Source organism: Protopterus annectens, chromosome 12.part0 (assembly GCF_019279795.1).
Source record: "Protopterus annectens isolate FY-2018-M chromosome 12.part0, PAN1.0, whole genome shotgun sequence".
NCBI classification, from domain to species: Eukaryota; Metazoa; Chordata; order Ceratodontiformes; family Protopteridae; genus Protopterus; species Protopterus annectens.
The window spans coordinates 905,556,704-905,581,171 of NC_056746.1; the positions used below are offsets into that span (position 1 = coordinate 905,556,704).

At 36.7% G+C, this 24,468-nt stretch overlaps 1 protein-coding gene across 1 annotated transcript; it reads left to right on the forward strand.

Annotated features, from left to right (window-relative positions):
* The first annotated feature begins 1,643 nt into the window (after window positions 1–1,643).
* On the forward strand, window positions 1,644–18,307 carry KCNB1 (potassium voltage-gated channel subfamily B member 1). The gene is made up of 2 exons (XM_044088971.1): window positions 1,644–1,700; window positions 13,198–18,307. Exons 1-2 carry the CDS (start codon window positions 1,644–1,646, stop codon window positions 15,289–15,291), a joined length of 2,151 nt encoding a protein of 716 aa, XP_043944906.1. The 3' UTR covers window positions 15,292–18,307.
* Window positions 18,308–24,468: the final 6,161 nt, after the last annotated feature.

Below are 24,468 nucleotides of genomic sequence, written 5' to 3' on the forward strand. Positions count from 1 at the left end.
AAAGTGGGGCCAAAAAGCTCCAAAATAAAATTAAAACATTTGAATTTACCAGCCTTATGTGCAATGGTGGATTATAATGGGAACATTTGGGTGACCACCTAGGATCCACATCTCCAGGGTGGCCCATGAACCAATGTAAGAGAAGAGCACTATGGGCCATGTATCTATTTATTTTACTTTTTAAATAAGGAAATGTTGCATTTTTTACATAAAAAAGTAAAATAAGCAACATGGGGTGCCTCTATTCACATCAGGTGCAACCATGGTGATGTATGGGGGGGTGGAAGCACTTGTCCAATCATCAATTTGTAGGCTTTCTAATGGGATGGCAAGTAGCAGAAAGGCCTCATATATTAAATGGTAAACAAATGGTCACAATGCAGAAAAGCATCAGCAGCTTAATAGTATGGCTCAAGTTTTTTATTCTTGGGAGGCAACCAGATATGTAGAGTGAACAACTTTTGCAGGGTAACCTTACTATAGGGACTGTGAGCAATTGTGGGCAGTGTGTATGTAAAAATTATTTAAATTATATTGTGTGGGCATTACTTCATATTATTTTATTTTTATTTCAAGCATATGGCATGTGCACAGACAGCAAAATGTGTATAACTGCTTGGCACAAGGGATCTCTGTAGAAGAAATGATATATTGCTGTTGATTGGCATTATTCTGGCTTTTCGGGCTTAATGTGAATTTTGATTTTGTGAAGCAAGTCAGAATATTTTACTGTGGCTACTTTTCATGTCAAACAAAGTTGGAATATATTTACTATTGCCATTATTTTTATCAAAGTATGATTTGTGATGTGTACACAAGTAACAAAGTGGCTATTATTGCTGGATGGGATGGAGGGTGTCTGTGTAGAAAGTACATTACCATCTTGTCATATGCCCATTTTAAGTAGTCCTTAATTTGACTTTGCAGAACTAGTGTGCAGTTGTGCTGTAATACTTTATTGTGACTACTGTGCGTTTGGGTTAAACAAGCCTGAAATACATACGGTGGCCATCAGTTTTGTCACAATTAGACATTTAATGTGTCAGTGCCTAGTAAAGTAGTTATAACTGCTAGGTGGGTGGGGGGTGTCTGTAGATGAAGGTAGTTTATCCTCTAGCTGTTTTAAACAGTCACTCTGGCTTTGCAGGACTAGTGGGCATTTATGTGAAGTGAGTTGGAATACTTTACTATAGCTAGTGACTACTATGTGTGTGTGTGTGTGTGTGTGTGTGTGTGTGTGTGTGTGTGTGTGTGTGTGTGTGTGTGTGTGTGTGTGTTTGTATGTGTATGTGTATATGTGTGTGTGTGTGAAGCAAACTTGAAAAAACATTATTTTACCCATTTTTATCATAATATTATTGGTTATAACTGCTGAGAAGCAGTGGGGGTGTCTGTAGATGAAAGCAACTTTACCATATTGTTAGCTGCTCATTTTAAAAAGTCATTTGTCTTGATTTGTAGACTTGCATGGATTTGTATAAAGTAAAATGGAACATTTTACCATGGCTACTGCGTACCTGAGCAGCCAAGTGCTCCGGATTGTGCAGAATGCTCCGCATCTGTGATTGAATTAGCCCACTGTTCCGCCATTCCGCATTGTACAGTGAATGCTCCTATCTCTCTATGATTTTTGACTGGATCTTATGTCGCAATTACAGCCAATCAGCACTATAAGAGCCAGTCAAGTAACTGCTCCAAAGGTAAAGAGAGCCAATCAGGAGAAACAAAATGCGGCAAATCACGTACTGCTACTCACTTTTTGCACCATGCAGAAAGCTAATACACTAACAGGTTTCGCATCACTGTGCATTTTATGAAGAATAAGAAACAGGGAACACCTACGTGTAACATTATTCACAGAATTAAATCTTCTTTGTTTTACCAGAAAATCACAAGTTGTAAGAGGGTAAGGGCAGCCGTGTCAGGCAAAATCAGGTATTTTTTGCAAATTTTGATGTTGGAGGTTGCATTAGAGGAGCGTAGGGTAAATGTATTGAACTGTTTCAATGCTGCAGATTTTAAAACCAGAAAGTTTTGTAAAAATGAATGTTTTTTTTTTTCTTATATAAAGCTTGTTTATTGTTCTTGAGCAAAATTATGCATTCCTGTGACCCAATCTGCTTAATTGGTCTTGTGCTTCTTTACCTTCCAGATAGTCCTGTTGAGTGGGTGATAGCCCTTAATAGACTACTAAAATAACAAATAATTATTTTGAGCTGCTAAAAAATAGCTAAACTTCAATTTAGAACTAAAGTAGAAATTCACCTACAAGACAGCCCATTCATGCATAAAGCTCTGAGAAGCAGATCAGTAGACATCTTATATTTGCAGCACCAATCACAAAGAAAAAGGAACAGGTAATTTGAGCTTTGTGTTCCCTAACTTACTGTTCCATATTTTTTTTTCTTTTGGCTCCAGTACTTCAACCATTAAGCTCTCCCCTACCACCCTACTATTTTACAGGTAGGGCAAGCCCCATTTACCCCCAAAACTCCTTACTTATATATACCAACTCACCTGTCACACAAACATGTTGAAAAGGAACACAGCAAGGATGGGCTTCCTGTGACAAATACCAGTTGGTTAGTTGCAGCTTATCCAGTTATGATCAATGTGTTGCAACCTTGCCAACTTTATACCTGACTACTAGTAAAATAACCATGACACCCCCAAATTATACACCCTTTCTCTCCAGTACTGACCATTGTCTGTGTGTGTGGGGATTTGCTCATGCATTTGAGTTTCAGACTTCAATAATTCACATTCTCTTATTCTATCAATGCTCAAACTAATGTTAGCAATATTTTTAAATGTTCCTGACTAATTCTTTATTTGTCCCTGATTCTTCTCTGATTTGTCCTTGACTGGTTGAGTTAATGGATTTAGTTGGAAGAAAATGTGGAGGGGCTGGAAAACCAGGTGCTGAAGATTATTTTTTTAAATAGTTGCACTTGAATACTGTTATGTAGCTATTTGCTACTAAGTATATTACATTTTACCAGCAGTTTCTGCTGACTTTGTATCGTAGCTATGGTCTGGGCATGAGTAAGAGGTTTGGAAATACAAGATTGTGCTAATTTTATGAAGTTAAAGTACAACTTGTTAAATGTAGCCTCTGAAGTGGTGGTTAGTTTTAAAGTCTGAGATTGTTTATTTGACAAAAAGCTTTTTAAAATAGAATATAGGGCACTACTCAGCCATAGGATAGAGTTGTGAATGGGGGTGTTGTCATTAAAGAAAGATATGAGATGGAATTGAGTTTGCCAGAGTAGTAATAGTTTCTAATAGAAAGTTTCTGCAGGAAGATGTAAATGTAGCTTTTTGGGGGGCTCAGTGGCTGGGTCAAAGGTCATGTGCTTTTGTGTCTGTGATCTGTCCAGTTAGCGGTTTTACTGTTTTATAGAAGTATTTAGGAGACAATGACTGCCTATTTTCTTTTGTGTAGATGAGCTTAGCAGAATTAATTGCAGTTTTGTTTTTTTCCTGAGACCGAGAAATATTAGATGCAAGGTTTCATTGAATTTTTTCCATTGTCGCCATGCCCTGTCTTTGTTCCATAAATGTTAGTCTCATTTGTGGATCGCTCAGCTGAGTCTGTCTGCTATCACGCTAGATTTCCCAAAGATGTGCATTGCTATCAGAAAGCGTTGGGAGGGGGTCGCCCACTGCCATTATCTCAGGGCCTCCAGACAAAGGGGGTAAGACCTGGTTCCTCCTTGTTTGTTTATGTACCACATATACAGAGTGTACATGACTTTTATTTGCATGGATTTCTGGAAAGTACAAAGGGCTGTCAGCACAAAAGAGAAGAAAGAGGACAGTATTTTAAAGGTGGCATTCACATTCCTATATATTTTGGTTGAACAGCCATGGCCATGGTCATGGTACGCTTTTCACTCAGTGCAAAAATAGGGTGTTCCACATTTTGACCATTTGTCATACATTGCAATGGTCTGTGTTCCACACTAGCCTCTTAGCAGGTTGAGACCTATGCTGTGTACTTCTGTGAAACAAACTTTAAATCCATTACTGTGGTCATTATTTTTATCACAATACAGATGTGCTCTGTTAGCAAAGTGACTATCTTGGCTCATTGGAGGTGGGGTTGACTACATGTGGATAATGGTCACTTACCCTTTTGACATCTGCTAATTTTAAACAGTTGTTCAACTGGGTTTACAGTACTAATGTGCATTTTTGTGAAGTGTGTTAGCATACTATATTGTGGCTACTGTTTGTGTGAAAGAATCTTGAAATACATTACTGTGGCGGGTATTATTCTACCACAACTGGAGGTGTACACAGTCAACAATGTGGTATTATTCTACCACAACTGGAGGTGTACACAGTCAACAATGTGGCTATAACTGCTAGGTATGGGGCTATCTGTAGATGGAAATGACCCTGCTGTCATGATCAAGTAAAACAGTCACTACTCTGGCTTCCAAACCAGCATACATTTGTGTAAAGCAAGTTGGAATAGTCCATTGTGGCTATTTTTTATCACAGTCAGATGTGAAAATGTGGCTGTAATTGGTGATGATTATGTTTGCTTATGGATTATAATGTTAGCACTTGGAGTTGCCTTTTATGATTGAATGCTGTTTAAAGGATACGTTTGTTATTATTGATTAATAAATTTTATTTTACTCCTTGTTAGAAAAACAATCAAGAATGGAATTTTAAAACACACACACACACACACACACACACATATATATATATATATATATATATATATATATTATTTATTTGTTTTTTTGCTTATTAAACACATTTTATTTTACTCCTTGTTAGAAAAACAATCAAGAATGGAATTTTAAAACACACACACACACACACACACACACACACACACACACACATATATATATATATATATATATATATATATATATATATATATATATATATATTATTTTTTTTTTTTTTGCTTATTAAACAAACATAATGTAAAACAATCTGGCAGAAAAGTATACATTTAAAACAGTCAATGTGATTCCAAAAGAACACATGCATTTAAGCATAATAATGGTCCTAACAAAGTGGGTATGTAGAGCTCATGGTATAAGTAATCTACAATCACATGTTTGAAGTCTTCCTCCCTTCCCCACTGCTGCAACCACTCATTATAGTCCACAGTTCTTTCTTCTGTATGCTTGCTGCTGATATGAGTACCATTTCTGAGAGTGCTTTAAACCTTTCTTTTGCTATCTCTATACCATCCTTTTGATCCATCTAGATGCTACCTGAACTGCTTCTTGACAGATCAGTGTGTTGTCTGTATGAATCACAATATACTTCCACCTTCCCCCTTGATGATCACTTTGGTTATCCTCCCCATGTTACTGAGTGTAAGAATGGAGACTATGTCCATTTAAATATGGTCTCTCTGTTGTTACTTTAACCCAGTTTGTGATGTAGTGTCCTATGAATAAAACTTCTTTTCTGTCCACACATTATATTGGTTGTCATTCCTCCTTATCATGTAAAATCTCTTCCTCGTACTTTCTGTTTGTTTTTGCACTCTTGCAGTCTGCCTTTCCCGTCTGTTTTTGTATTTCTTCTCTGCCTACGTCCCTGCAGCTCATTTTCTGGTTTTGAGTTCTACCTGGCCACCTCTGACTCCTCTTATCACTTGTCATTGCTGTTTACATTTGTCCTTCTGCCTTAACTTCCTTCTCTTTGTCCTTTGTTTTGTGTTTTTTGTAGCTCCCTTCATCTTACTCTGTGCACCTTGACTTAGCTGTACTTCTCTAACAACATTTCCCAGAGCCTCTTGTCTTCAGTCTTTATTTTTCCAACTTGTCCCACCCTATCTGGCCTGCAGACCCCTGTTGCCTCTTCCTCTTCTCCAGTGTTACTTTATCTAGATACCTGACTACCAGTTCACAAATTCTTTTGTTTCAGAAAACACTTGAATTTCTTTCTCTCCGCTGGTTTAAGCTCTTTTCTGCTAATCAGGGACAACTTTAGTTCTAATCAGCTCACTATGATTGGTATAATTATTAAGGTGTTTACCTGAGAGACACAAGGTACAGGGTTTGATTCTCATCTCTGGGAAATTGGCTAGGCTTAAAATGGCCCACAAAGGGAAGCTAGCCTAATACTTGCCTATCAGTAAATATGCAATTGGGATTTTGCACTAAATATGACCTCAATAAACAGTATGCCTTGAACCTGACTTTAATTTCCAAAAACTTTGAAAATTTCCAAAACAGTCTTGTGGACTCATTCTCAGTCATTCCACTTTTCATACACCTGAAAGAGTCACTCTTTTGCTGAAGTAAAATTTCTGCTTACATAGTCTCTCTTGCAATAATTTTGCGGCTGGTAGTTTACTATATGGAATAATAGAAAAAAGGAGGTAAGTAACTTGGATTTTAGACAATGACCCACCCGTAGCTGTGTTGGAGATAAACCTATACAATATAATGGTGTAATCCTGTACTTAAAAGTAAATAAGTCACAGTCAGATAAATACAAATAATCACATTTCACAAGGACATTCTTTCACTATCTGTATTATTTTATTTTATTTTTATTTTACATTTGTTTACCGGGCTAGTCCAACTGGATACATTTCCATTTTCAGCAGAGGCCCGGGGAGAAAAGCTCCACATTGAAGTTAATACAAACAAGTCATTTACATAAAGAAAGTAAGTAGTTAGTAAAATACAAACAGAAATAAGGTTCAATCTAGATTATACCAGTTGAAAATATATACTGGGAAGGACACTTACTCTAATTTTATTTACATTACAAGATAGGGGAGTTATACTTTAGTAAAACATACATGAAGAGTATAATTGATTAAGTAAATAAACCATACAGAGTTCTATATTAATTCATATCAGAGGCTAATTAACAAGGTTTTTTTAATGATTGTCTACTCAAGGGGAGTGAGTAGAGAGAGGTAAGAGAGGGTGATTAAGAGAAGAGTAATTAGTAGAATCATAAGATTAGTCGGGATTGATGCATGGGCATAGCCAGAGTGTTTTTAGATGTTGTTTGAGCTTTTGTTTAAAGAGGAAGGGTGTCGAAGTAGAAGTTAGAGTGGTAGGTAGAAGATTCCAGTATTTACCTATGGTGTTGGAGAACAGTGAGTCGCCTGCTATGTTATTGGACTTAGTTAGCTTCACAAGAAGTTTATTAGAGGAGTGTAATGAAATTAGGTTAGAATAGGGAGAAATAAGGTCAGAAAGTATAGGGGTATTTTTTGGTTGGTAAAATATCCTATGAACAAAGGTAAGTTGGGAGAGTAATAGCGTATTTTTTAGTTCTAGCCAGTCTAGTTGTTGTAGATTCTGACAGTGGTGAGTTCTAAATGGGTTTGCGGTAGCAAATCTAGCAATGCTATTGTATGCATTTGCTAGTTTAGTGAGGTTATTTTTCTTTAGGTTAGTGTATATGGGTGAAGCATAAAGAAGAGTGGAAATAAGATGAGAGTGAGCGAGTGTAATTTTGGCCTGTGGAGTTAAAAAGGTTTTAATTCTATATAAGGAGCCGAGTTTTCTATTTACGGTTTTAATAGTGTTATTAATGTGATTATCAAAAGTGAGGTTATTGTCAATTATAATACATAACAGCTTAATGGTAGAGTCAAGGGCTATATGTGTGCCATTGTTGGAAGTAATAGAGAAGTTTATGAGGGGGGACTTACTATTAGGCCTGAAGAGCAGGAGTTTGGTTTTATTGGCATTCAAAAGGAGGCAGCGTTTCAAGAACCATGCCTCAACTGTGCTAAATACATTCTGTGTTAAGGTTTGTAGTTCAGGGGAGGTGTTAGCAGAGCATATAAGTGTTGAGTCATCTGCATATTGAATACATGTAGCTTGAGGTATTGCTACATGTAAGTCATTTATGAATAAAGAGAAGAGGAGAGGTCCTAGGATGGAACCCTGTGGGACTCTGAGAGACTGGCAGAAGGGATTAAAGTGTGTTATCCCAAAGAACTGCCTGTTGCCTGTTACTAAGGTAGGAAGTGAACCATTGAATAGCTTTGGTATCTAGAGAGAGAGATTCAAGGGTTTTTAAGAGCATATGGTGGTTTACCATGTCAAAGGCTTTTGACAGGTCTATAAAGAGTGCTGATGACAGAATATTATTATTGCGGTTTCTATTGATACACTCAGTAAAAGATAGGAGAGCTGTTGTAGTGCTATGAAATGGCCTAAAGCCATGTTGGCAGTTGGCTAGTAAGTTATATTGAATTAAGTGGTGCATTAGCTGATGATGAATACATTTCTCCATAATTTGTGCTAAGGGTGATGAGTGCTATAGGCCTGTAGTTAGAATACTCATTTGCAGTCTTTTTATCCATTACTCTGGAGATATCTAAGACTCAAAGTAATGTGTTTGAATTTTCAATGCTATTCAGTGCTATGAAAGTCCTTGTTAACAATTTAAATGAAGACCATTATCTGATATTACCTCTTCAGGGATTATATGATAATACATGTCTTGTAATTGTACTATTCATGGATTTTTTTAATAATAGTCTGCATCCAGGCAGAAATATGACTCCTTATACTGCAATAAGTCATCTCCCACTTTCAACCAAGGCAAGTATAGAATGCCATGAGGTATAATTTCCTTTTCCTGAATTTGGTTTAGAATCATGCAAAAAAAAAAAAATCACAGTTTTTGTACCATCTGTTCTGTCTGTATAGCTCTGTTAGGCCGGTACATATTATGAGTTCTGCCTTTTGACTTGCTCATGTTTAAATGTGATTCTTACTTTAGTTAGCACAATAGTAAAGTAGGAAGGATAACTATTTCACCTTTTAAATAATAATCTTTTAATATACAGCAGCTCATATTAGTACAGAAGGTAAGTTCTTATATAGGATGAAGTGGCTTTACATTATCTGGCCATCCTGTCATGAGTTTGTCATGCAGTAAGTGAAGTTCACTCATCTGTGGTACACATCCTCAAGGTTCTAACTCTTCAGCAGACAATGGCAGTGGAGGACTATCCATCCATAAATCTTCTATATCTTTTACAAGCAGATCATTACACTCATGAAGATATGCGCCACTCGAGGTATCAGTAATGTATATTTGCTTGCCAGGTTTATATTGAATTTGCAGATCATATTTTTGGGAAGACTAATATTATTTGATGCTGTACAGGTGTCTTGTGGTAAGATATTTTAAATACGCTCTGAAGTGGCTCTTGGAATGATTGCATTGTAATTTGCTTACCACATACATTGCCCTGGAACTTCTTTCAACCGAAATTATAGCAAACATATCTCACTCTGTCTAAAGATAACAATCTTAAGTATCAGTTAAAGGTCTAGATACATAATCAGTTGGTCTGCTATCTTGTAATACTACTGTACTAATTCCTTGCTGACTGGAATCTATGTGCTGAGCAACAGATTATAGCGCATTACAGAACTTGTCATAGGTTTGGCAACTGAGATGTGCAGTTGTTTTAGCAGATTAGACTGCACTACATAATATGGAGTAACTTCACAGTACTAATTGTCAGTGTTTTCACTGCTTTTTTCACTGATTTTGGTAGTAGATGGTTTAGTAACTACATGTTTAAGCATTTGAAAACTGTTTCTTTTGCTCCATTCACAACTGTGCTACATTATGCTTCAGAATCATCATGAGGGATAATTTTACTTTAAACAAGCTGATGGAGATAAGAAAACCACGCCTATGAAATGTTAATAAGATGATTTGTCATAAGGCTATTGTATGTTTATAAGTGTTTATCTCATTATCATCTGTTTCAGCCCATGTATTTCAGAGAAGTTATAACATCTGATATTTGTTCCCGTTCAACTGTAAGCCCTTTAACCTCAGTCTGTCAGCAAATTGGACTAGGCAGATTTCATGAACCTGCTTGCAGTACCCTAGACTACAGTGTTATCAATTATGCTGACTGCTCCATGTAGCCACACATATATATATATATATATATATATATATATATATATATATATATATATATATATATATATATATATATATGTATATGACAGAAAACTCACCGACGCCAGATGACCGACAGGTAAGTGTACCGACAGGGTGATTTGCCGACAGCGGAAAGACCGACGTGACGGAGTTAGGAGCGGTCAGGTAAGTGCTCGAGATTGTGGGATGTCGGGTTAGGCTGTGGGAAAGGTGAGTGTGTGTTCGTGTCGGAGGTCTGGTTCGGAAGGTAAGTGTGTGCTAGTGAGGGACTGTAGTTTAGGGACGTAATGGTGTTCGTGTTTTGCGCTGTCGGTTTGTGTGTTGTCGGCCATCTTGAGTTTTCTGTCGTCAGTAATTAGTAGTAGACCCATATATATATATGTATATATATATACATATATATATATGTATATATATATATATATATATATATATATATATATATATATATATATATATATATATATATATATATATATATATATACATGACATCTAGAAAACTTCTAAAACCAATGAGACTACAAATGGTAATCTTACAAATCTGTGTCTACCAAGAGGGGTATTAAATGTTTATAGCTTGCAACTAACTTCATCCACATTAATCCACCAAAATCTTTGGTTAGCATCACTTAAAAAGAATAACTTACCAGTAAGCACATGTGCAACTTCTTCAGTTGACTGAAGCAGGTAGTGTTCACTTATTTATATCTTGAAGGTCTGTATATAGCCTTAATTTGGTCTGTTCAGAAATTCATAAATGCCAACCTAACATTCATACATAAGTCTTCTTAGTTTGACTATGTCTCCCATAGCTTCCATGTACTTCACTTCTTGCTCAATTCTAGTTCAAAGTACAATTGGAACTCTTCCCAGGACATGAATCCTTCGTATTGCCATAGTATAATAAGAACTCTTCTCAGAATATGATGAATCAGTGGTATTACTCCAGAGTAAATCTTTATATGATCTTCACCTTATGGACAACCTGGTCATTCAGACAATCAGAATGTGCTTCTGCAAAATGTCATCACTAGTGTGCAGCACATATTCAGCATCCTCTAACTAGTGTCTCTGAGCTTGCAGCACATATTCAGCACACTGTAACTAGTGTCTCTGAGCTTGCAGCGCATATTCAGCATGCTCTAACTAGTGTTTCTGAGCTTGCAGTGATATAATAATCAGGGAAGTCCTTTTATTTCATTTACTTGATTCATCAGCATTTTTTATTAATATTTATGCACAGTGACTATGAATCTTTGCCTCATATTCAACCTTATATTGTGCCTCTGTTATATCTGGTAGCAGAATATATCACTCTGCAACTGTATTTCCTGAATCATTTTCAACACGCAAAATGCTTTGCAAGCATTTCTACTAAGGATATTTGGTTCGTTTAATTGAGCTTCACTAAGTGGAACAACTGTTTGTATTTTTTGCATTTGAACTCAGAAAACAATGTCACAATTCAGGTATGGCAAAGGTGTGTGTGTGTGTGTGTGTGTGTGTGTGTGTGTGTGTGTGTGTGTGTGTGTGTGTGTGTGTGTGTGTATGCGTGTGTCTTTTTCACAAGTAAAAAGAAACATGCAAGATCTACGGATCACTATCTGAAATACAAAACCGGTGAATAATTCAGGGATAATGCAAAACAACATTTATTCACTTAAAACAGACCACCATCTTCACAACATAGTACACAATCACATATCCAAGACATGCACACTATATTCATTACCCAATCCTGTTATTTCTTTGATTAATAAACAAGGAAAGCAGTAATAGCAGGCAAGATACATAATACATGCAATGTCTTTGAACTGTATAAAGGTGTACATGGCACAATGTGCACACCCCTCACATTCATTAAAAAGACATGTTGCATACCTGTGGCATTGGTTAAAGGGGGGGTTGTATCTGTAGTGTATCTGCATGTTGGCTAACCTACAGATAAGGCAGAGACAGATGATTTGCAGTCTAATGGGAGAGCTCCAACCTAGATCATATAATTTCCAGAAATAAAATGTTCTTGTGCACAGTGCAATGCAGAAGTGTACAGCCATATGTGGGCACTGGCAAGAATGAGTCATAAAAACGTTCACTTTGTTGCTGAAGCTTGCAAGTGGCACTTCATTAATATGTATTTTATAAATGTATTTTCTGGAGTGGATTCACTTGTGGAAAGGCTCCCAATAGACAGAGCTTTGTAAATGTATGTGTCTGGGGGTCTGAGATGCAAGGTTGTATTAGAAGGTTATAGATGAGCAGATGGAGTAACAACACAATGTTGATGCTTTTTCAGAGTTTCCCTACAGTTTTCACTGATAATATTGCTCAACTATATAAGCTAAGAAGCACATCAGCATGAGAGGAAGTTTCCATCTTCTTTTACTGATATGACTACTGCTGGTATGCAGTTATGGTACTGTAATTTATGAGAGATGGGTCCAGCCCATACACAGTTGTCACCATGTTTAAAAATCATAGGCTACATGGTAGACAGTCCATGCTTGGCTGCACAAGAATGTAAGACCATGTACAGGCACGTATCTCATTGTGCAGCAGTCTTAGTCTATTACTCCAGGCATTTTATTGTATCCTAGTCTCACACCACAGTGCACTCTATTTGTGAATCAGCAAAAGGACATATATCTCAACTGCCCAGATTTTCACAGAATGTCCAGATTTTTACCTCATATTTTTGGTCTGTTCCTCATAAAATGTGTGTTTTTCTGGCTAAATATTGAGTTTTGAAGTCACTAACTAAAGACATACATTTGAGTTTAAGACTTCAGATCCTTCAGAAAATGCATGGTAACACAAAACCTGTTATTCTAGCAACTTTCTAAGTTTATAAGACCAATATTTCAAATTTGGTCCTATTTTTGGGCCTTTGTACCCCCATTATTTTAGGCTTTGTCCAGAATTCTTATGCTAAGAGGTTGAGAGGTATTTACAAGGATGACACATGGAGCTGTAGATTCTAATGTTTTGTATTCATTAGTTTGACAAAGGAACAATGCCTGCAACCATTATAGATATGTTGCTGTGGTAGATGCAATTTGTAAAAGGCCATTAGTGCAAAATAGCATAGTTGGGGCAGTCAGTTATATAGCCCAAGACAATGTTACCATTATTATAAAAATACTTGATACTAAGTGCATATGAAATAAAACTGTGTTTGCAACTATTAGAAATCTGCACACTTATTTATCCCTTAGTGCTGATATCTGATAAGTTAATACCTTTGTTTTCCCTCTTTTTGCAGATCTTGGCAATCATATCAATCCTGTTTATAGTATTATCGACAATTGCCTTGTCACTCAATACTCTTCCAGAACTGCAATATGAAGATGAATTTGGACAAGCGACAGACAACCCTCAGTTAGCGCATGTGGAAGCAGTGTGCATCGCATGGTTTACAATGGAATATATTTTACGATTTTTGTCATCACCAAACAAATGGAAGTTTTTTAAAGGACCTCTAAATGTTATTGACTTGCTAGCCATCTTACCATATTATGTCACAATATTTCTCACAGAGTCAAACAAAAGTGTACTTCAGTTCCAGAATGTACGAAGAGTGGTACAGATATTCCGCATAATGAGAATACTCAGAATCCTAAAACTCGCCAGACATTCAACTGGTTTGCAGTCTCTAGGTTTTACACTAAGACGGAGCTACAATGAACTTGGACTACTGATTTTATTTTTAGCTATGGGCATAATGATTTTTTCTAGTTTAGTATTCTTTGCTGAAAAAGATGAGGAGGATACCAAGTTTCACAGCATTCCAGCTTCTTTCTGGTGGGCAACCATCACCATGACAACAGTAGGATATGGGGACATCTACCCCAAAACACTGCTGGGGAAAATTGTTGGAGGACTGTGCTGTATTGCTGGAGTGCTGGTTATTGCTCTTCCAATTCCAATTATAGTAAATAACTTTTCTGAGTTCTACAAAGAGCAGAAGAGGCAAGAAAAAGCCATCAAACGTAGGGAGGCACTGGAAAGGGCAAAGAGAAATGGTAGTATTGTTTCTATGAACATGAAGGATGCTTTTGCCCGCAGTATAGAACTTATGGACGTAACAGTAGAAAAGAGTGGAGAAAATACAGGGAAAAAAGAAAAGGTTCAGGACAATCACCTGTCCCCAAGCAAATGGAAATGGACAAAAAGAACATTGTCTGACACAAGCTCCAACAAGTCTTTTGAAACTAAAGAACAAGGATCACCAGGAAATGGCCCATCTGGTTCCAGCCCTCAACACCTTAGTGCACAGAAACTGGAAGAGATGTACAATACACTGGCAAAAACTCAGTCACAGCCAAACCTAAATACAAAGGATGACGAGTCATTAAAAAAGGCAGGAAAACAAAAGGACAAAGTGGCAACGGATGCCACACCTGGTCCTGCTGATCCATTACTATCAGCACAGCCTGAAGGAGTAATTGATATGAGAAGTATGTCAAGCATTGACAGTTTCATTAGCTGTGCTACAGATTTCCCAGATTCCAGCAAGTTTTCCCACAGTCCTGCTACCACACTAATTTCAAAAGTAAACATGAGCACAGGTGCGGGGCCCACTGAAGAGCACAAAGCACTACTGTCCGCCAGCTATGGCCCAAACCAGCAGACTCCAGAAAACCTCCGAAACAGACTCTCTGATGTGCATGCAACTAAAGAAGTTGCAACGAGTGGTTCGTTTTTCATTGAAAGCCCAAAAAGTTCCATGAGAAGTGGCAATCCAATAAAATCCAGATCCCTTAAAGTTAACTTTCTCGAAGAAGAGAGTAGCACATTACAAACAACAACACAAAACAAACTTGGAACATTTGCAGAATCTCTGAAAAATATGAAAACAAACTCTGCAGGAGAAAGCAGCTTACCTTCTAAGAGATCACTGCTAAGTCCTGAACTGTCTGTCTATACTACTGCAAGTTCTGGAACACCTTCAAAATCCCCTGAAGATGGCACGCCAATAAGTTTTACATTTCATGATGCTACAATAAAGACATATATTGATGCAGATACAGATGATGAGAGTCAGCTCTTAGATGGAATGCATTCCAGTCCTACAAAGGCACACTTGACAAAGTTAAGTGCAAATTATAATTTCAACACTGACTATGTAAAATATGGATACAATCTTTACAGAAAACAGGAAAACCACCTAGATGCAACTGGTATTCCTACTTCTCCTAAGGTTGTAGGCCAGAACTGCCTCTTTTCTGCAGACAATATGAACAGAAAAGCTAGAGGTATTCCAGAAGGTGTTAAAATAGAGAACCACATTTCACCAGATATCCATGTGTTACCTGGTGAAGGTGCACATTCCAAAACATATGATCCAAGCATTTAACCTTTGATCTGCACAAATTAACGAATAAAAAGGAATGTGTATGCATTCACTTAAAGAGCTTTTGCATGGCATGACAGAAGACAGACATAAACTCCCAGTTACTCAGGTGATTGTGAGCACCAGTGGGAAATTAAAGGTTATTTTATGAAATATTTATAAAGACATTGTGAAACTCATGCTATAAACTCCAGATAAATAAGATAATGGTTGACTCATCTTGCTCTTTTTTTTCTCAATATAATTTTCTTCCATTTTGTGTGTATGGAAGACTGTAAGACTGAATACACACTTTTAATACAGACTTCATTTCTGGACATTTCTGTTTGCTTATTATCCTACTCAAAAAGCAAAGGCTGACATACTTAATCAGTGGAACCCAGACTGAAGGCTTGTTTGCATTGCAGCGTATAGAGCCTTTTGTAATAAACTCTTGCTACACATACTATGCAGTTGACTGGACTTGTCTCTCATCTCTCTCTAGTAAACATAATTATTCATATATTAAGATTTGTTTTGTATTTCAAGCATATTAAGTTGAATGAAATGAAACTGATTTATACAAAGTAATTCTCTCTGAAAAACTTTTTTTTTCCAAGTCTAGGACCTAAATTTGCAGCTAAAAGTAAAGCAAAACAAGGGGAGTTGGACCAAGAAATAATCAAGGAATATATAAGCACTGATGTGTGCATGTGAGAAAATATGTCTGTGTAGACTTGGCCATATCTATTTGCATTTATTTTACTTATTTATTAGTCACTACAGATCCTTTTTCAAACAAAACCTATGACATTGGCATCGATCACTAAAGAGTTTTATAGTTACTGCCAACATAGCTGTAAAAACAGTTATAATGACTGTATAAAACTATTGAGAACTAGCTACAAAGTATTCAGTGCTGGCAACGTTCACATAGTGTTTTAAATGTAATTGAGATGTTCTTAAAATTTGTTTATAAAGTTTAAAAATACACAGCAGTTTAATTAATGGAAACATTCACTGATAAATTCTATTTGTTGCCCGTCCGCCTTTCTAGTTTCCATTCTCTACATCTCATTTCTTCTCTCATGCGCTCTTCCTGCTTTGATGTATCGATATATACAGACAGGCAGAGAAATGCATCCATATAATTATAGAGCTATATATGACCGACATGCAAAACACTTGTTATTTCATCATTATTAAAGACAGAAAAGCTAACCACATGTGGAATTTCTAAAGCTTTCATTTCCGAAATGAAACTAGTAAATATAAAATGTATTTTTACAATATCTTCAAAAAGGCTCATAACAGAAGTTTTACACTGCTGAAAGTGAAAATTCTAATGCTAGAAGCACTTCTTTACATATTTCCTCAACAGCAGTCTAATAAAGTGAACATTCAGAAGTTTAGCACTTTAAATAAATTCAATTTTAATTTAGTGACTCTCCTATTTTTTGTTCATCTTCCCTACCAGTATCATATAGCCATGAACTACAGAACTTGATTTACCTGCAGAACAGTGCTGTATTGAAATGTTGCTTTTTATATTAAACTAATACATAAATATAATTTTGAAAAAATATGCCATATGTTTATTTTAATGTGTACTAGTAGAAGTTGTATATTTTAACGTACCATTAAAATAAAAGACATTCAGGGAATACAGATTTTGTTGCAAAGTAAGTTTGATAATTTACTACAAAACACAGAGATAACAGCATCTCATTATTAAAGCTACAGTAACAGATCACCAATATCTGTATTTGCAAAAATAGCCATATTAATGCAGGGAATAAAATTCGACTATGCTATTGTTGTTTGCAGATGGAAACTTAGAAATTTTGAAATCAAACATAAAATAATGCTAACTGCTTTTACACTGGTGCAGCTCTCCTTAAAACCAAAAGGTATCCCTTTGAAGCTAAAAAAGTAGAGCACATGCTCATAGACCACAAATTAAAGTCCCATATTTACTGCAATAATGGATCTGTGCTGGCAGGCCCATCTTCACCAACTGTAAGATTAAGACTGCAGGACTTAGCCTTGCTCATAAAACTTTCCCTGTCCAAGAAGTAAGGACAGAGTTGAGGGACCAAAATTTGGCAGGTCAAAACTGGGCAATATGAATGACCTTGACTTTGTAAATCCTTGACTTCATGGGAAACTTAATATAAGAGGAAATAGGGGGAAGGCACACAGCAGCCCAAAGGGCAACTTCTGGAAATCTACCTGAAGGAGAAATAAGGGAAAATATGCTGCTACATATGAAACTATATGAGGATGCAAATAATTGAAGAGTAAGGCTCGCCGGGGTAGCGAGACAGAATATGTGCTGTTGATTTATTGAAAGGGGCACATCTGGAGCATTACTACATAGTGACATAGTGATTGAGCCTGTCCACAAGACAATTTGCTTTCTCTGGGAAATGAGCAGCAACAAGAATGTTATTGGTGAAAAATATGTTTTCATGGCCTTCCAACAAAGGGGATGAGTGTGTTTCTCCTTGCATGTTTACATAACAAACCACTGCAATTTTGTCAAGCATTAATAGCAATCAAACTGGTGAAAATGTCATCTCAGAATGCCTGCAAGGTGAGAAATGCTGCCTTCATTTTCAGAATGTTGATGTGCAACTGAGACTTTAGGAATGAACATGTATCTTGGGACCATCTGCTCCAAATAGTGCACCCCTATCTGATAACAGAGGCCTCCATGGTTACTGATACCCGATGAAGATCAGGGTTTGAAAGGGTCTGCCCAGAGACAAGTATGACTTGATAGTCCACCAAAGCAAATTCTGTTTGTGTTTTCTGCATATCCTATTCAGTGCATGTAGAGGGTCTACAAGCTGATCCCATTGTACTTAGAGAGTTCACTGAAGAGCCGTCATGAGCTACAAGGTGAGGAACCAAGGAGATTGTGGACACCATAAATCCTAGTGTTAAAAAATAGGGAGCTGCAGTGACTATCTTCTTCCAGTTTTTCCTGGTTAGGGGTCACCACAGCAGATCATATGTCCACTCATGATTGGCAGTGGAGTTTTACAGTGTCAAGTTGCCAGTCTGTCACCCAGCCTTCCACAGAAGACACACACATACACACATAGGGCCAATTTAGAGTGTCCAATCCACCTACTGCATGTCTTTGGGATGTGAGAGGAAGCTGGAGCACCCAGAGGAAACCCATGTGACCACAGGGAGGACATGCAGACTCCGCACAGAAGGCACCCCAGCCGAGAATCAAACCAGAGAACCTCTTGCTGTAAGTTGGCAACACTAACCGCTGCACCACCATGGCTGCCCCTACAGGGACTATATTGGTGTGTATTATTTGTAGAACTATGGCTTGGGTGAGTTGAACCTTGCCCACTGAGGTGTAAACAAGGCAAGCCAGAGGGTTCAGACTGCAGTTTAGGAAGGTAATTGACTGATGAGCACTAAATAAGACCTGGAAATATTTAATGTTGTTTCCAAAGCCTGTAAAAACTTAATTACTGAGTCATACAAAAGAATCAGAATGTCCACTGTTGGGGCTGAAAGATTCTGTGGTCCTTGTAAGGGAAGACTTGGAGTCAGAGAGCTTCAATGATTGAGGATATGTACTCATCGAACAGCCTAGGGGCTATGGGGAGACCAAATGGCAGTTTCTTGAACTGGAAAATCAAAGAAACCTCCTGGACTCCATAGCTCTCAACTATCCACACATTTTCACAAAATGTCCAGATTTTTAACAAAGATATTTGGTCTGTTCCTTATAAAATGTGTGATTTTCTGGTAAATCATTGAGGATTGAAGTCAATAAATCATTACAGTCATTTGAATTTCAGACTTCATATTCTTCAGAAAATGTATGCTAAACCAAAACCTGTTATTCTAACAACTTTCTAAGTTTATAAGTGCAATTTTAAAATGTATCCCAGTTTTTGGGCCTTTGTCTCCCCCCCCCCCCCATTATGTTTGGCTTTGTCCATATTTCTTATGCTAAGAGGTTGAAAGGCATGCTGGGCTCCTTAGCAATTTTCATGTGCAGGTATACACCCTGAAGGTTTAGAGACCATATCCAGTGTCAATCAGACAGGCAGGCAAGCCAGATTGCACTTTGATCATCCAAAAGAGCTTCTTTAGCACATGTTGGCTTAGGCAAATTAAGAGGAGGATAGGCATGAGGTCCTTTGTTATTTTTGGTACTGAAAACAATCCTGAGCTAAAAGAGTTGTGCTTTCTGATTGAGTAAAACCTCTTGGGTAGCTGTTTTTAGTACAAGGCTTTGGACCTCTAGTTTTGTTGCAGTTCTTTGATATGGTGGAAAGTCAGAGAGACAAAACAAGACTGTAGTTTGGAAGAGGACAGGAAGGAAACTGAATAGCCTCTGGATACTATGTCTCTTAGCCACCTATCAGTTGTGATGGTCTCCCACACAATAGAAGTAGATGGTCAGATAACCCGTAACTTCCTCCAGAGAAAAGCAGATGGATATATATATATAGTGACATCGGGGGCAGAGCTGATTCAGCTGACCAAATATCAGTTGATCAAAATACACTGGCATTCTGGCATAGCCAGTACAGAACTGCAGTGCAATGAGGATTGTTGAATATACCCTTTTCCTACTGTAGTGCAATCTTGGAGTTGGTATATAAAATTAGCAGCAGGGGTTGTGGGAGACATGGCTCCCACATGTGGATGTGCAGGGGTGCTCAGCCCCCTGCAAAAAACTTTGTGTGTGTGTTTTCAGTCCTTTGTGGATCGATCTTTTGGTATTTGACAATTAGGTGTTGATCATTGTAGGACTGACAAATTGTTATTTCAACTGACGGTTATGCTTCCATAAATATATATATATTGTACATATTTATTTTTTTAAGAGTAGAGAGCTTGAATAATGCACAAATGCTGCAATCCTCCATGCAATGAGCATCTAAGACACATATTAAACAATAGGGTTGGGAGAGTGGCCTAATGGTTCAGGTGTTTGCCTTACAAACACAACATACAGGGTTTGAGTCTCACAAGGGATAATTGGCTAGGCTTAAAATGGCTTGCAAGGGCAATTAGCCTAGTACTAATCTATGAGCCTATGTATGCTTATCCTGCCAGTGGGAGAGAGAGAGTCACATCACATTATATTTTTGAATGAATATGACTCCTACTTCTCATCCATGGCACAATGAACAACAAAGCAAATAACTAACAGCTAACAGCCAAAATTAACAGTAACACTGACAGCTACAACAAAAAGGACATCAACAAGGGAGAGGGAGGGGATTCTTGTCTAAAACAGCTATGTAACTCCCATAAAAATTCCACAGAAATAAAAAAAGAATGAAGTGACGTGTTCTACAAAGTAGAAAAGTAATTGTGCTCAACCAAAATTTCAACAGGAAATACTTATAAGAGTAATGATAGCCTGGGGCCATTTTGTAAGTGATCAACTTCTATGTTTGGCCAAAGAGATTGTTTTTAGGTGCTGAGGATTATGGGTAACAGGGAGTGGCTAAGGTTTTCTGAAAAAGTTTAGTGAGCTAGGCTATGTTATGCTCTTAGTGCTATACATGATGGAGATGAAACTCCCAATGTCAGATCATAGATTTTAGCTATAGATATTCTTACTATCATTGCATTGTCTTCAAGTAGTATTTTGCTGTGCTTTTCCTCTGAAGTAAATTTTGTTTAATTCCTTTCACTCAAAACTGTTTTCATACAGAAATTAAATGCAACTGAGTGCACATTGTGGGGAATTGATTCACATTACAATGCTTTGGCATATATCTATGTGAATTGCTTTTTTAATCTGAATTAGAATTATATATTTATGCTCATGTTTATTAGTGGTAATGTCAGCTTTTAGATTTTAATTAACTGAATTCACTAGAAAAGCTACTTATCCATAATGAAAGAAAGCCATAAACAACAGTCTACAACAAGAAAGACACATAGCGAGTTTATGGTATTGACTTCTCCTCAGATTTGAAAGAGAGTCAATGAAAGCCTCTCCATGTACTTCAGGCATTCAGTTGTTAGTGATTATAAAACAAAAGTGGATTTTTTTCTTTAATACAGATACATATGAATGTTGCAGTGAATGCATTCAGCTGTCTCTTTCCATTTTTTTTTTTTTGGAAAATATTTCTGTTTGACAGACTAAGAGATTTATTTTGCAGAAGATTCATAAAGAAAGTGTAAGCAAGGTCTTACACCTGCTTTTGAGAGAAGGTACAAAAACATATTCTCCATTTGCATTGTAGATAGACTGAAACTTCATAAATGCATCTAATAAGTAAGAGAGATGACCAAACAAACAGAATGGTGTCAGTGTCTTGTGGTCTGATGTCCTTCTCTGGGGTACATATACTTGGGGTTTAAAAGAATAAAGGCACATGCTGAAAAGAAGCATACATTCTGTGCAGCATGGCACTGTACTGTATGCTCCTGAAAAAGGAAGCAGAAAGTCTTATAAACAGCGGCTTCCATCCCCCCACCAAACCCTAAACACCTATCTAGGGGCTGTACTACTAGATAGCAATGTGCATGCTTAAGGTGCAATGCAGAGACTTGAGAAAAGGGTGGTCCTTGTTGTCTTCGCACTGCAACCATCCATGGAGCAATGTAACCATTCATGGAGCACTCTACTAATGCAGTGACATTTTGGTGTAGGAGAAGGTTAGAATAATGAACTAATGAGAAACAACAGTACTAAAATGCATGTTATAGCCAAAGACTGTAAAGTAAATGCTGTCACAACATAAACCTTCAACTATACTATATACAGGCATGTGCTTACCTGCATATAGAATGCAAAGCAATTAATTTCATAGTGCCTGTCTCTGTCAGTTCACTAAAAGGCTCTCTCTCTGCTAAAATATACATTTCATAAATCCAAGATTTAAAAGTACTCCAGAGTTTCATCTAAATCTGAATCTTCCATTTATTATTCTAATTCAGAATGGCTAGCCATGATACAATGAATCAAAACACCTAAGTAAAAGTCCTTAGGAAATAAAAAAGGCATCTGTTGCCATAAATGTGTCTAACCTAGGTAAATACACAAAAAACAATGGGTCACAGTAATTTACTTCAGTCTCGCCATTTCTGTGGCACATGTAACCAAGCAAACTACAATAGCCCATTCCTTCAAAGCAAATAAGAAAACTATGTGCAAAGAACACAGTATTCTTGTATGTAAAGTTGTACCATAATGTTAATATATACACATTTTTGAAGGACTTATGGATAGCGTATTTTTTCTAATGATGACAGGAAACAGCAATCACTGGAAATAAGAAATTGTCTGTTCTCCCCCATTCTTTACTTTTATCTAATAAATGTAATAATCTGATTTTACATCTGTTTTCTGACCTCTAGAAAATATGTTCTTATTATGCTGCAAAGTAAGTGTTTAATGGGGATAGTTTATATGAAATGTCTGCTGCACAATCTGTAGTTACAAAAGCCATAGCTGTATATCTGAATTATGATTTTTGCATACTATTGTTTATTTTTATATTTTTAGTATTGTTAAAAAGCAAATTCTTATAGAGTTTTATGAATACAGTGACAGAAAAGATGGCTTTAAAGCATTTATGTTTCAGTGCAAATATCGTGATTCTCTCTGTAACCCTTGCATTGACTGGGCTTTATAAGTAACGGCTGCATGACTGTGTCGATAGTCATGCTCTACAGAGTGGTCTATTTTTTTGTTCAGATAAAGCTATAACTGTATTTTTAGCAATTGTATAACAGAATAATTCTGTGAAACCTATTCTTTTATATAAACTTTATATACTAGAAGGATTTGTGTTACTTATGTAAGTAATAATTTATTTTTCAAAGGGCGCCCATTATATGTTGACTTTTTCAGCCAAATATGCCTGCTAATGGTCTGTCTGATGTGCAATGGATTTTGTCCCATTTCTGCATGTTAATGGCTGCATTAAAGGACTCAAGAGATGAATGTAAACTTTCTTCAAAGAAGAAACGCTACTTCAAGTACTTATAAGATACCACATTGCAACTACTGAAGACAGAGAAAAATACTGGTCTTAGAACAACATGCAAATTGTTGCTTAGATAATTTCCAATCAACAATGTAAGGTAATGTGCAAATGTATTTTTCAAACATAAATGAGTACATATTTTTGCAATCAGTAGTACTGTTAAGCATTACAAAAAATCCCATTTGGGATTGCATTAATCCCAATAAATTTAATTTATTCTGAAAAAAAATACATATGGGTATGATTGATACTCCTAAAGAATATGCATTAAAAGCTGTGTCTGCACTTCTTAATGGGTTATGATATATAGCATTGTGTTCCTTACATCAGATAAATGAGGGCATTGTTAACCAACCGTCACTGGCGTTATCTAGGCAACACAGTGTGCACTGATACCAAAGCTAGGGTGCTATGATTGTTTATAGCTGTAAATAGAATCTATACACATTTACATTTTAAACTTGTGACTCTTGCATTGGAGCTTTTAGCTGTTGGGACTCTTAAGACTTTAACAGCAGATGGAATAGAAAGCTTGACCTAGATCATAGCTGCAGTCAGTGTCTGAGCCTCACTCTCATAGCCACTGTCATGTGATTAAGGTCATGATAAATGGTGGATATCCCAGAAGAGTTACTGATAAACTTATTCACACCTCTAATTACATAAAGACTGAGGTGGCAGAATACAAATCCAGCTGTATCATCCCTGCATTTAATCACATTTGTTTAGTATTCACTTGGACTTTTAAAAAGATACAAATGCACCACCTTCTTTGTTAATGAAACAGACAATATATTATAAAATATCAAGCAGGGCTTAAAGAAACACTAACTGTAAAGGCTCCAGTTTTCCTCTGAAGTAGGGAGATGGTTCCAAGCAGAAGTTATTCACTGTCAGCTAAAGAAGCAGTGTTTCTTATATTTACTGTTGTAATGTTACAGATCGTTACTGATGCCCTCTCATTTACGTTTACAATAAAAATGCAATTTTCCTTAATCATAAATGTTACATGTATTCTTAAAGTTGTATATCTTTCCATAAAATTTATTTCTCAAATCAATGACTGTTTCTTGCTTTTTCTGTGAAAATCATTGTCTTTCAATGCATGTAATAATATGAAACTGTGTTTAAAATGTGAAGTTCAAAGACTGTACTTGTCTTGTAAAATCTGTCCAAAATGTCTATATGATTTTAAAGCAATGGT

What these genes read in the sequence shown, in the direction of transcription:
- KCNB1 (XM_044088971.1), top strand. Translation starts at nt 1,644, where the DNA reads ATGTCGCAATTACAGCCAATCAGCACTATAAGAGCCAGTCAAGTAACT. An exon ending in GTCAAGTAACTGCTCCAAAG is followed by an intron (nt 1,701 to 13,197) that starts GTAAAGAGAGCC and finishes CTCTTTTTGCAG; the next exon opens with ATCTTGGCAATCATATCAAT.